Source organism: Ammospiza nelsoni, chromosome 10, assembly GCF_027579445.1.
Source record: "Ammospiza nelsoni isolate bAmmNel1 chromosome 10, bAmmNel1.pri, whole genome shotgun sequence".
Lineage (NCBI taxonomy): Eukaryota > Metazoa > Chordata > Aves > Passeriformes > Passerellidae > Ammospiza > Ammospiza nelsoni.
This window is the reverse complement of record NC_080642.1, coordinates 1,594,624-1,608,820: the sequence shown is the minus strand read 5'-3', so window position 1 is coordinate 1,608,820 and position 14,197 is coordinate 1,594,624. Positions and strand designations below refer to the sequence as shown.

At 48.3% G+C, this 14,197-nt stretch overlaps 1 protein-coding gene across 1 annotated transcript in view; it reads right to left on the bottom strand.

Annotated features, from left to right (window-relative positions):
* Nucleotides 1–4,491: 4,491 nt before the first annotated feature.
* Nucleotides 4,492–14,197, bottom strand: part of RSRC1 (arginine and serine rich coiled-coil 1) — a 99,100-nt gene continuing 89,394 nt past the window's right edge. Inside the window, exons 10-12 of the mRNA XM_059479459.1 lie at nt 7,914–8,020; nt 6,966–7,112; nt 4,492–6,257 (exon numbers count right to left, since the gene is read on the bottom strand). Of these exons, the coding sequence (XP_059335442.1) occupies nt 6,165–6,257; nt 6,966–7,112; nt 7,914–8,020 (347 nt within the window). The 3' untranslated portion in view covers nt 4,492–6,164. The remainder of the gene's footprint in view (nt 6,258–6,965; nt 7,113–7,913; nt 8,021–14,197) is intronic.

The window sequence follows — 14,197 nt, the reverse complement described above, 5'->3', positions numbered from 1 at the left end:
GATGAAATATAAAATACCTGTTCAGGACTATGCTGTCAGCCTACTTGGATAAGTTGAACCCTATTTTATAGAAGATGCAAGCCAGGGAAAGACAAGTCCTCCCTTCTACAGAAAAAAAAAAAAAATCAATTTCTTTTACTCCTTTCTACAGAAAAAATAATCAATTTCTTTTACTATTATTCCAATCTTTTCCATTCCCCACCCAACAACTCGTGACAGAAAACCTCCCCATGTCCTCTCTTTGTGCATGATTAGGAAATATCCCTAAAAAAGTGCCCTTGTGTGCCTGCAGCTGATAAAAGGAGTCACTCCTGCCTGCAGGAACTCCTAACCCTGAACTTGCAGCACCAAAAAAGGGGAAGAAACACATTTTGGGGCCGGGTTGGGTTATAAATAGAGCTGTCAGCAGCTCGTGCAGGCTGCTGATGGTGTCCCTTTTATAGCCCAGCTCCCTCACCCACACTGATGGGAGATTGGCAATTAGGGATGGGCTAATGAACAGTGCTGGGAGCAGAGATCCCTCTGGGAGCAGGAGGGACCTTGGGGTGTGCCAGGGCCACTCCAGCCTGCCCTGCCCATAAAGTGGGAAATGGGATTTGGGTGGGTTCCTTTGAGGAAGCTGAGAACTGGTACAAAACCCAAAGTAAGACACCAATGTGGGTACAAAACACCTGCAGGGATTGCCAGGCTGGAATGGCTGGGATGGATCCTTGGTGTCCCCTTTGGGATTCCCCAGGCTGGAACTGCCAGAGCATCCCCAGGAGCTGGATGTGACACAGCAGCCAGGTGTGGCACCTCACTGCCACCCCAGCCCATTCCCAGGAGAGCCAGGAGAAGCTTTTGGGGCTTTTGAGAGGTTCTGGATGTTCCTTTTCAAATCATCTCTACAGTGGAGAGTCCCTGAGGTTTGGGTTTAATGAATCCCTGGCCTTCATTTCCCATTGTGAGCCAGCATTTCTTTAATCAGCCCTAATTTTGTGACATTATTTTCTCTTGGTTTTGTTTAGCAGAGTGACAACTGAGGCACAGAAATATTCTCCCCAAACACCAGGAGCACTGGGAGCTCCATCCCTGACCCCAGGATTTGATCCCAACTAGGATTTGTTCAGATGGGCTCTGGTGCCATCCATCAGTCACTGGGGATGGAAAAAGCCTTTGGAAGCACAGGGAATTCTCTCTCACTTTGCATTCCCAAGTCACCAAAAATACCCATTGAAGGTGCTTGAACACCTTGTGTGGGATCTCAGAGTTATTCCTTAACAACTCAGAGTTATTTGCCCCTGCAAGGGAGGGACAAATTCCTGCTCAGCCTCGGCCCCAGCAGTGGGGCAGGAGAGGGAAAAGCACTCACTGGGTTTTGGGGCTTCCCTCAGCAGCACCTCTGGGGAGCCCTGATCCCTCTGAAAGCTGGAGAGGCAGCAGGGGCAGAGATCTGGATTTGGGCTGGATTTTGGAGGTTTTTCACAGGAAAATGTGTCTCAGGTTAATGGTGAACATCATCAAAACTGAGCCCAGGTTTGGCCACGGCCTCAAGCTGGAAAATCAGACAAAAATACAGAACAAAAAATCTCACCAGAGCAGCAGGAGCTGCTTGACTTATTTGGGGCTTCCAGGAGCCCTTTTCCAGAGGGATCCCAATCCAGGTTTTCCTGGGACTGGCACCAGGTGAAGGCACTTTCAGTTTAAAGCCCGTGCCAGCTCAGGCCATGCTGTGTTTGTTCCAAAGGGCTCTCCTGCCTCAGTGGCTGCAGCTAAAAATGCCTCCTGCTAGTTCAGCAGATCCCATTAATCCCATGTTCCAATTAGTCCTGGACAAACTGAGGGTACAAGTTATCACAACATCGAGTTCCTAGCTCAGGTTCTGGCTGATGGCACAGCAGGGCAGGGATAAATTGTCAGTTCCACCAGCCAGGAGAGGTTTCACTGCTCACTGGAGAAACACCCAGCTTCTATTACACAATTACTTCTTAATTGCATTTCTTGCAGCCCCAAACTTCCAAACATTTAGCTCTGCTTACCCAGCTAGTGAGAAATAGCAGAATTAGTAAAAATAAGGATTTCCCAACTATTTTGGGAGAAATGGGAGCACCTGGGGCCCTGCTTCATTCTGTGCCCAGCAATGTCAGGAGCAAGGCTGAAGGAAACCCGAGAGGGCTCAGCTCAGCAGGGCTCCATCCCCAGCAGCTCCTGTTTCCATTTCCCACGGATTGGCAGAAATGAGGTGTCCTCACCCCTGCAGCTGCTCCTTCCAGGTGGGCTCAGAGCTGCTCTGCAGTTTCCTGAGGTTTCAATGGATTTTTAGTGGGAGAGGCCTTTGGACTGTGCTGTTCCACAGCTGATTTCAGTCCACAGGTGACATCAGCTTCTGCCAAGGCAGCTGGTGATGAACTGTTGGTAAATGTCACATAAAAGCAAGGACTGGAGGAAGATGTGTAAGAACATGGAAATTATTATTTGATTTAAATATCTCTTCAGCTCCCAGTTGCCCAGTTCAGGAATTTGTACGAGGCCTGAAATAAGACAACAAGAATTTATAACAAAATACTGTTAAATTCACTGGTACAGAATCAGGGAAGCATAGAATGCTTTGGGTGGGAAGGAACTTAAAGATCATTTAATTCTCATCCCATCCATGCCAGGGACACCTCTCACTATTCCAGGTGCTCCAAGCTCACCCAGCCTGGCCTTGGGCACTGCCAGGGATGCAGGGGCAGCCCCAGCTGCTCTGGGATCCCATCCCAGCCAGGAATTCCCAATTCCCAATGTCCCACCCATCCCTGCCCTCTGGCACTGGGAGCCATTCCCTGTGTGCTGTCCCTCCATCCCTGTCCCCAGTCCCTCTGCAGCTCTCCTGGAGCCCCTGCAGGCCCTGCCAGGGCTCTGAGCTCTCCTGGAGCTGCTCCTGTCCAGGTGAGCCCCCCCGGGTGTCCCAGCCTGGCTCCAGAGGGGCTCCAGCCCTGCAGCAGCTCCCTGCTCCCCTCTCCAGCAGCTCCAGAGCTTTTGTGGGAGCAGAGCCCCTGGAATGTGGGAGCTGGGCTGGGAGCTCAGCTCACCCTGCTGGGAGCACCCTCCTCCTCCTCTGTGTCCTTCCAGGAACAGGAGCCACCCGGAATCCCCTGTGTGGCCATTCCAGAGGGACCCAGGGCACCGAGCCATTCCCAACCTGGGCAAAACCAACCAGGCAACGCTGCCCTGGGCCCAGACTACAACAGGGGAGCATTGTCAACCCTGGTTCGTTGTGGGTTTAGGGTTTGTGTCACTTTGAAGCTGAGGAGTCCCCCCAGCCCCGGGTCCAGCCCCGGGTTCCAGCTGATCCCCACTCACAGAGGGTTCTGGAGTTCAAGGATCCCACTAAAAATAACTCCCTCCTTGTGAGCTGACAGATGGGAAAGTGCCCTCGCGCAGAGGGCTGGTTTAGGTTACAGCTGGCACAGAGGCCCTGGCATCTCCCAGGGCTGGAGTGACTGCAGCAGGAGGAGCAACATCCGATCCTGGCCAGGAGGGGTTTCTTTGACAGCTTCACCTGAGCAGCAAAATCCTCCTAAAATAATGTACCAAAACAAAGAGAACCAGTTAAAAACCACCCCCAGGGATGTGCTGGGAGGGACTGGGAGGGTGGCAGGGTAAGAAACCAGAAAAATCTCCCTACAATGAACCCCCTGAGGCAATACCCAAGTTGTTATTCCATGAAAAGTGCACAATCCTGAGGAATTCATGGATGGTCTGATCACTGAGCTGCTTCTGGAACGATAAAAATCAACTTTATCCTGATTTGCTCCTTGTTTCCAGTGGTGTCTAGAATATTTCAGCACATTTTTCATTCAGCTAAATTTTCTAAATGTTATTTAAATTATCTAAATGTTATCTAAACATTAAAAAATTTATTCATTTAACTTATTTAAATTAATTTAATTTATTAATTTAATGTATTGATTTTAATTTATTTCAATTACCTAAATGTCATCTAAACATTTAAAATTTTATTCATTTAACTTATTTAAATTAATTTAATTTATTAATTTAATGTATTGATTTTAATTTATTTCAATTACCTAAATGTCATCTAAACATTTAAAATTTTATTCATTTAACTTATTTAAATTAATTTATTAATTTAATGTATTGATTTTAATGTATTTAAATTACCTAAATGTTATCTAAACATTTAAAATGTTATTAATTTAACTTATTTAAATTAATTCAATTTATTAATTTAATGTATTGATTTTAACTTATTTAAATTATCTAAATTATCGAAATATTATTTCCATTTTCTTTCCTTGCTCCCAACTCTCCTCCAGCAAATTTAGATCTTGATTAATAAGCAATAAATAAATAAACAAACAAACTCTACTTTAAATCTATTTACAGCCTATTGTAACATTTTCTAATATTCTACAGGGCTGAAAATAAAAGGAATCATTTTACATCCAATGAAAGCACCAAAATTATGCAACACAATGTGTGAAAAGAGGAATTTACACCTGGACCTTCCTTGGGCAAACAGTTTTTATTTTCTATGAAAGAAACATAAAAGGTGATGAGAAAACGCAGCAATGACAAATATTACCATTTAAAAATGCTGAAATGAAACAAGGGAAACAAATTTTTTCCCACTTTTTCCTGCAGACAAGGTCTTGGACTATTTTGATGCAGGATAGAGTCAAACTAACACTTCATAAAGGAAGTAAAAATGTCACTCAACACATTTTCCTTTTACATCCAGGATCTAAAACAAAAAATAAAACAACCAAAGTCCATTTGCAGAGTCAGCCTCCATTTTTTGTCACCACAGATGTGAGAACCAGGAGGAATAACCCCAAAAATCCCAGGGGAATGGTGGTGCAGGGCAGCTCCAGGGAGCACACCCAGAGCTGGGGCTCAGCTTTCTCCTCTCCTGATGTGACCATTTCCTCCCAGTCTTGCTGAAGAAACACTTTTGTACTTTATTGATTTGATTTGGTTGATTTCCTGCACTCAGATGGATGATGGGCAGCTTTTTGTGGAAGTTTGTCCAGGCTAAATTGAGATGTTCAGACTAAACTTTGATTATCTGAAATCCCCCTGGCCCAAGGGAAGTCCACGGGCTGGGAACAGCCCCTGCCCAGAAGCAGGTGTGTGGTAATTCCATCGTTTGGTAATTCCAGAAATGATGAGCTGATAAAATTCCCCATCTGGAGCTGCAGGAGTGGCAGATGCTCAAGGAAACGTGGAGCATTCCCCCAGAGAGAGAAGTGGGAGCAGAGGGATGAACACATCCAGGGAGAGGATTCCCTGGGAGGAGCCTGCACAGGAGGGAGGGATGGCAGGGATGGAGCCTGGATCCTCTGCAGGGGAGGACAGGGATGGCCTGGGATGGCTCCACACATCCCTCACTGTCCCAGCACTCAGCTCCCACCTGGCCCTGGGAAACCTTCTGGATTGGGAGGGATAAATTATATTCCATTGGGAAGGATAAAATGATATTCCACTGGGAGGGATAAAATGATATTCCACTGTGCCAGGTGCTCCTCACCTGAGGAATTACCTCTAAAAAAAAGGAAATGCCCCTGGCTGTGCTGCCATGCCCATCTCCAGCACTGAGCTTGGAGAGAACCAGGGCAGGACATCCCTGGTTATTCAGGAGAACCAGGAGAGGACGTTCCTGGTTAGCCAGGGGAAAAAGGAGAGAATATTCCTGGTTATCCAAGGGAACCAAGAGAGAAGATTTCTGCTTAGTCAGGGGAGCCAGGACAGAACATACCCAGTTACCCAGGTGGAGCAGGGCAGGACATTCCCAGTTATTCAGGGGAACCAGGAGAGAACATTCCTGGTTATCCAGGGGAACCAGGACAGAATATTCCCAGTTACCCAGGTGGAGCAGGCAAGGACATTCTTGATTCTCCAGGTGGAGCAGGACAGGACATTCCTGGTCATTCAGGGGAGCCAGGACAGAACATTCCTGGTTATCCAGGGGAACCAAGACAGAAGAGTCCTAATTATTCAGGGGAACCAGGAGAGAACATTCCCAGTTATCCAGGTGGAGCAGGGCAGGACATTCCTGGTTTTCCAGGTGAGACCCTCCCTGGCTGCCCAGCTCACTGAAATCTCCTCTAGGAGACAAGAAGAGGAGCAGAGTGTGGAGTTCCCAAGGTGGGGAAGGGCCTGGGATGTCCTGGGGGCTGTCAGGCCACGGGGCTCCCCATCAGCCTCTCCTGGCGCAGAGCCACCAGCCTCTGGAACCACTTCTCCTCAGCCTCTGCCTTCTCCATGAACAGCTGCCAGGGCAGAAAAGGGCACAGTCAGCAACTCTGGGTCTGTGATCATCTCCTGGAGCACCCAGCACTGCCTCAGGGCACACAGGAAAAGCTCAGGGGGTCAAAGGGGAGCCAAAACATCCATAACAGCAGAGACTGTACAGGGAATCCTAAAATGGTTGGACTTGGGAAGGGTCTTAAAGATCCTCATGACTGAAAAGGCAAAGCTCCAGAGCAATTCATCATTGACATGTCCTGATCTGTTCTCTGTGTCTACTCTACAGAACCCACACTCATTTCTTCACTGCAAGTCATATTTAACTTGCTACTTCTTAAAAAACCTTTTATTTCCCTCTAAAGCTCTTCCAAAGGGATTTGCTCAAGCTTAGCTACAATGATTTAAAATTAGCTGAAGTCTGTCTCGTGTTTAAAACTTTGCAAGTTGGCAAAATGAGCGAGTTCTGAGTTTTCCACCAGGTTTCCAACTACAGAAACCAATTTGCCTTGAATTTTTATTTATCTTAAATTCCCCAATGTTACATTAATTATTATAAAATTCTCTAAAACTGCTGCTGACCCTCCTGTGGGATTGCTCTGCGGGGTGGTGGGAGGAGTGGGATCTCTTCATCCCAGAGCTCTGGGGTCCCACAACCCTGCTCTGATCCCAGGGGCTGCTCTAAAGCCAAGGGTGGGATAAATCCTGGCTGAAAAGATGGGATAAACACTCACATTTGGGTGTGCCAAGGAATTGTCATCCTGGTACTTGATGGCAGTGGGGATGTTGGCAGCTGGAGGCTCCTTCTCAGCAGCAGCTGCCTCAGGGGCTCCTGCTCCCACATTCACAGGCTCCTGCTGGGGCTCAGCAGGTTCTGCTGACTGGAAAAGAAACACACACACAAAACTGGAGTGGTTTATCCCAATATTCCCAACTGGGGCAGGATTTTAACCCAGCTCTTGGCTGTGTTCCCTGAAAGGATCCTCATGGATCCTCAGTGGGACACACTGGACAAAGGACATGAAGTGACAAAACCAAGGTGTAGGGGGGAGCTGGAAAAACTGCACCACTGGGATTTTGGATCACTTCCTGAAGAAGCTGCACCAGATTCTTGGAGATTTCTAGAAAGGTAAATTGCACATTCCTGGGGAAACAGCCAGGCTAATTCCAAACACTCACTGCCAGTGGGAAAATGAACACATCCCACACCAGTTCCCAGCAACACCTGCTGGCCAAAATTCAGGTGAATTCTGGGATCTGCATGTCTCCTCTTGGGTTTCTGGAAAGCTGATTGAAAACCAAGCTGCTTCTTTTCAGGAATAAATACAGACTTAAAGTCTGGCTTTAGTTAAGCACCATTAAATCATCTCCACTTTAATTACAAAGTAAATGTGATTAACTTTGGGATTTGCATTCTTCTCCTTCTCCTAACAAAAGTCTTCAAATCAGGTGATTTCCTTAAATTCTGCCACATTTATATTCCCTGAACCCACCCTGAGACCACCAGGGAGTCCTTGGTGGGATTTCAGGTGCATTTAAGGTTCTCAACATTGATGCTCTTTCATTGATGGAAAATCTTAATAGTGCAGCTTCCTCCTGGCTCTGAGAGGATAATACAGCAATAAAGGGACTGAAAATGTCCCTTTTGGAAGGAAAATGCCCCTTTTGGAAGGAAAATGTACCTTTTTGACCTCTTTGCTGGACCTGAAGGTCTGAGGGACGAAGGCGTCGCTCTCGATGGCTTCGATCTCCTTCACTCGCTTCACCTGGTCCAGGAGGGTGGCTTGGTCTGCACAGGAAGGTGGGATTTGTGGCATTTGTGGCATTTGTGGCATTTATGGGATTGGTGACATCCTGGGAGCCAGGCCCTGTCCCTGGAGGAGATTTTGGGACACACCAGGAAGAACTGCTGGTGCAATGCAGCCCAAAATCTTCTGTTACAAGGGAAAGCTCTGAGTAGAAATAACAGCAGAGAGGTTGGGAACATCCCAAATGCTGACCTGAGGGTTTGTGGGATAAATGGGGAGGAGAAGGATCCAGGGAGAGCTCAGAGCCCCTGGCAGGGCCTGCAGGGGCTCCAGGAGAGCTGCAGAGGGACTGGGGACAGGGATGGAGGGACAGCACACAGGGAATGGCTCCCAGTGCCAGAGGGCAGGGATGGGTGGGAGAAAACTTGTGCTTGCAAGTCCTGCTGCCTTGGTGCTGAAACCTTCTCCTTTAGAACAGATTCCCAAGGATTTTTGGGATAAACCAAAGGAGGAGGAATCAAAATTCACTGAGGTTTTGGATACACCTGGTCTGAGGGTAAATAAAGGATCCTGATTAAAGCCGGGCATAGAAAGACAGAAAAAGAAGATTTCAAATCCTCAGCTCATCTCCAGCTTCACCAAATCCCAGGCAGCTCCAGGATCCCACCCAGATCCTGCACAAAGTGATGGGAATGACAAATTAGGGAAGGGGCAAAAATCACTAAAAGCTGCCAATGACATCAGTGACATTAACGGGGGAAAATGGACTGGAGGAAGCAGAGCCCATTAGTGCAGGGCAGTTTTGACAAACACATTATGGGGAGATAAAACGACTTCCAGCTGTTGTTTGTCAGCTGTCAGGGGCAAGGATATGTATTTCATAGGAAAATCAAAAACAATGGAGTCAGAAAGCTCCCAGGCTTCAGACAAAAAAAAAATCAATACTAACTCAGTGCACCGTGAGTCTTTTCACCCTGTTAGGGGGGAAATAAAGGAACTAAATCTTGGATTAGGGCTGGTTTTTAATAAAAAGGTGATTCCAGCAGCAGGCACAATTTCCAGCCCTGTCACCTTGGCAGGGGGAGGCTTCCCAGTTTAGCTGGGAACATCATCATCCTTCAGGGATAATTCAGTATTTTACAATTCTCTAGTTCCACCTATTGCTCTCCTCCCATGTATAAATACACACACCCAGCTTTACAGCTGTAAATTCCTATGGAATTGGGCTGGAATGTCACTTGAGAACTAAAATGGGCTGGAATTCTCTCAATGCCACCCCAAAACATTACACACACAATAATCAGAAACAGCAGAGAATCAGATAAAAGAAACAGGGAATTCTATGATTCTACAAATCAGGTGAAAGGAAAACTTCCCTGTGGGCTCTGCCTAAAATACTCCCATTTTTTCCTTAAAGACAGAATTTATTCCACTAAGAGTTTTAAAATCACTGAAATAGAAGCATTAAATGACCAATAATATCTTGTGAAAGACCCATTAAACAAAAACATGTTTTAAATATTTTTTGGATAATCTCTGAGTGTAAATTTTTATGGATTCATTGCTTATCCATAATCCTGACCATGAACATGAACTTAAAGAGATTTTTTCAAGCAGGTCTAACTCCAGTATCAAAGCAAAGACAAAAAACCTCAAATATTCCTCAGAATCTGTTTCTTCCTATTTTACTAATTAGATTTAAGGGGTTAATTTAATTTAAAAATATAACACATTTTACATAAAAAGCTTTGAAATACAGAAAAAAGTTGCTATTTTTTCTTGCTCTTTTGAGTTGAGGATTAAAAGAAGGAAACACCCCCAGATCCCAGACTAAACAAACAACTACAGCAGAAAATACTTCCCCTTTGATCCCATTTTATTTGGGGTTATTGGAAGTGATATTTTTATCCAGCTGCCTTACAGAGCTGTGTGTTTTCCACCAGAGCTGGGTTTTCACACGTCCCATGGTTTTTAATTGATCCCAGTTTTACTCAAGCAGCACAAGCTGACAAATTAAAGAAAAATGAAGTTTTGCCTGGGTAATTTGCAGTGGGTGACACAAAACCCTCCCTGGCTGTGGGAGATGCTGGAGTCTGCTCTAAGCACTGGGAAAAGGAGGAAAATCCAGCAGGACAGGGGGGACTGACTGTGGCTGTGTCAGCTCTGGACCTCCCCAGCCCTGGGGCTCTGTCCTCAGGAATTCTCCTGCCTCGAATCCTCTCTGTTTGGATCAGGAGAGGAGCAGCTGTCCTGACCCTGATCCCGTGGGATCCCAGAGCCCTGACACCCTTCCCAGCCCGAGTGCTGAGCTCCAGACAGTGCGGGCTGCCTGGAGAGATTCCCGGGAGAACCCCCTTGAAAATCCCCCTGGAGATCCTCATTGCAGACCCTCCCTGGAGCCCCTCTCCGAGGTGAGCCCTCCCAAACCCGGACACAATCCTGAGGGGATGAGCCCAGCCCTGTCCCATTCCACAAACCCCTCCCGCTCCTGCCTAGCCCGGAGGGGGCTATCCCGGGATATTTCCTGGGATATTTCCCGGGACATTCCCCGGGATCTCCAGCCGCTGATCCCGTTTCCCGGCCGGGCTCCGCTGCCGTTAGAGGGAGGCACCGCCTCACTCAACAGCGCCGGAGCCGCGGACGGCGAGCCCGGGGATGCTTCGAGCGGAGCGACCCTGCGGGATCCATCCCTAACCCATCCATCCCTGCGGGATCCATCCCTGCGGGATCCATCCCTAACCCATCCATCCCTGCGGGATCCATCCCTAACCCATCCATCCCTAACCCATCCATCCCTGCGGGATCCATCCCTGCGGGATCCATCCCCAACCCATCCATCCCTGCGGGATCCATCCCTAACCCATCCATCCCTGCGGGATCCATCCCCAACCCATCCATCCCTGCGGGATCCATCCCTAACCCATCCATCCCCAACCCATCCATCCCTGCGGGATCCATCCCCAACCCATCCATCCCTGCGGGATCCATCCCTAACCCATCCATCCCTGCGGGATCCATCCCTGCGGGATCCATCCCCAACCCATCCATCCCTGCGGGATCCATCCCCAACCCATCCATCCCTGCGGGATCCATCCCTGCGGGATCCATCCCTAACCCATCCATCCCCAACCCATCCATCCCTGCGGGATCCACCCCCAACCCATCCATCCCTGCGGGATCCATCCCCAACCCATCCATCCCTAACCCATCCATCCCTGCGGGATCCATCCCTAACCCATCCATCCCTGCGGGATCCATCCCTAACCCATCCATCCCTGCGGGATCCATCCCTAACCCATCCATCCCTGCGGGACCTGATCCATCCATCCCTGTGGGATCTGATCCATCCATCCATCCCTGCAAAATCTGACCCACCCCTGAGGGATCCATCCATCCCTGCAGGACCCATCCACCCCTAAGGGATCCATCCCTGCAAGATCCATCCATCCCTGCTGGTTCCATCCCTGACCTATCCCTGCAGGATCCATCCATCCATCCCTGTGGGACCAACCCATTCATCGCTGCAAGATCCATCCCTGAGGGATCCATCCATCCCAGATTTTGGGATCAGCTTCCATCCCCCCCATAACTCATCCCAGTTAATTCCCATTCACACTTCCCAATCCCTGAGACCCCCTCCAACACTCTGTCCCAGCTGTTGGGATTTCCAGGGAAGGATTTCCCTGCCACGGTCACAGGAACAATAACTACACCCCAGAAATAGAAACTGGGCAGAGAAACCTTTGCCTGTTCATTTTTCTGCTCCCAACTTCACTGCAAGCACTTGAAAAATACAATTAAATTTGTTGAAGTAGCAAGCTGGGAGTACCCCGGCATCTATTTACTATGGGAAGCACATAGGATTTACAAATTAAGCTGGAAAAATGTAAATTAATGAGAAAAACTTTGCCTAGGCTTGTTTTAACATCCTGTGAAAATGAGGTTTTCATTAAAATATATAAAAAATAGTATTTTGTGAGCACTGTGGTACTTACTACAGAACATACTTCAGAGAGTACCAGACTACCCTAAGTTTGCTATTTTGATACATTATAGTGATAAAACCCTCATTTTTATCGGATTCTAAACCAAGTCTAGACACTACCAGCTTTTCTTTTAAAGACCTGGAAGCATTAGGTATAAAATGCAGCAGAAAACAGGAGGGGAAAGTTCAGCAGGTGAGCTCTGAATTTAAGAACCTTAAATTTAAGAAAATATCTATGCATTTAGGAACTTTGAATTTAAGAAGGTGAACTTTCTGCTGGAGCCCTGCACATCCTGTGTGCCTTCCCCACTGCCCTCCTCCCACCCTTGCACTCCCATTTTGGGGCTTTTTGGGATGTTTTTGAGACCATCCTGGGCAAGAGCCCTGCTCTCAGAAGAGGAGTGGGCACAGCCTTGGCACAGGGAATTGTGCAGGATCTGTGGGACACAGGGAATTGTGCAGGATCTGTGGCACAGGGAATTGTGCAGGATCTGTGGCCCAGGGAGCTCTGCAGGATCTGTGGGGCACAGGGAATTGTGCAGGATCTGTGGGGCACAGGGAATTGTGCAGGATCTGTGGGGCACAGGGAATTGTGCAGGATCTGTGGGGCCCAGGGAATTGTGCAGGATCTGTGGCCCAGGGAATTGTGCAGGATCTGTGGCACAGGGAATTGTGCAGGATCTGTGGCACAGGGAATTGTGCAGGATCTGTGGGGCCCAGGGAATTGTGCAGGATCTGTGGGGCAGGGAATTGTGCAGGATCTGTGGCCCAGGGAGCTCTGCAGGATCTGTGGGGCACAGGGAATTGTGCAGGATCTGTGGGGCACAGGGAATTGTGCAGGATCTGAGGGACACAGGGAATTATGCAGGATCTGTGGGGCACAGGGAATCGTGCAGGATCTGTGGCACAGGGAATTGTGCAGGATCTGTGGCCCAGGGAGCTCTGCAGGATCTGTGGCCACCCCGTGTTTGTCACTGCGCCCGCCGTGCTCCTGCCTGGGCACACAAAGCCAGGCCTGTAATTCAATGCTCAATTTACCCTTGTCTCAGTGGAGATTTCTCCCCGCTAATTGATAGAAATTAAGCCATTAATCAAGGCACCAGCCATCATTCAACCCGGGGAAGATGAATCCAAACTTTCATCATAACCACCTTCCCCATTTTAGTGTTCATTAGCATTAATTTTTAATGCAATTATGCTCTTCTTTTACGCTGAGCTCATAAATTACTGCTCTTTTGTTGCTCGCTGGCCTTGTAAAATCCAAGGTAATGCTTTGTGCTCTGATCTTAAAGGCAATTACTGCCTGCTTCTATCTGTCCCATACCTCCATCCCAAATAACCTCTGTGCTGGAGGTACAGCTCACCAGTGGGGATCCCACACGGACGTTTCCTACAGAGAGATCTGTCCACGTTCAAACCCACACTGACACAGGCAGAGTGAGAATTCCTGCTCCTGCTGCAGGAGCCCAGGGTCCAACAGCAGAGAAACTACAGGAAAATGGGATTCTGCAATGGGTACAGGGAGGAAATTGGCGCAGTGTGGTGGGAATAAACTGTGGGAGAGCGTGCAGGGCAGCAGGGCTGCAGCTTGGAGGCCCTCCAGCTTTCCCAGGGATCACTTTGTGTTGTCACTTCAGAAAGTGCTGCTGGCACGTGCCCAGGGCTCCTTTCTTTCCCCCTGGCCTGTGCCAGTGTGTGGTGACCCCACAGAGCCCTCCCAAGGGATTCTGTGTCCCGTGGGATCCGTGCTGGCACACGGGGCCCCAGTCAGGAGCTCCCAGCCCTTTATTCCCACCCTGATCCTGCCAACCCCACCAGGGGAAAGGCACAGCAGCTCCAGCCACCTCTGCTGCCCCCAGACACCTGGGCTGGCTGCAGGGAAAAGGAAATGCACTTTAGGAAATGCACATTAGGGAACGCACATCAGGAAATGCACATCAGGAAATGCTGCTTGGTTCAAATTATTTTGCTGTTCCTTTCCCAGACTTTAGCTGGGACATGGAATAAAGTCAATCACTCCAGCTCAAGGTCTGCCCAGCACCAATAAAATATCATCCACCTCTGAATTCCCAACTTACCTAGGCCTCAGCCAGCCTGAACAGGACAATTCCCAGTGAATTGGCTCACCCCATAGATCCCCAGAAAAAGACCTCTCTGGAAGTACCTGTGAGATGGGCCCAAATCCACAAAACCCTAATTTTTATCAAAATAAAATTCCCCACACCAGGGATTG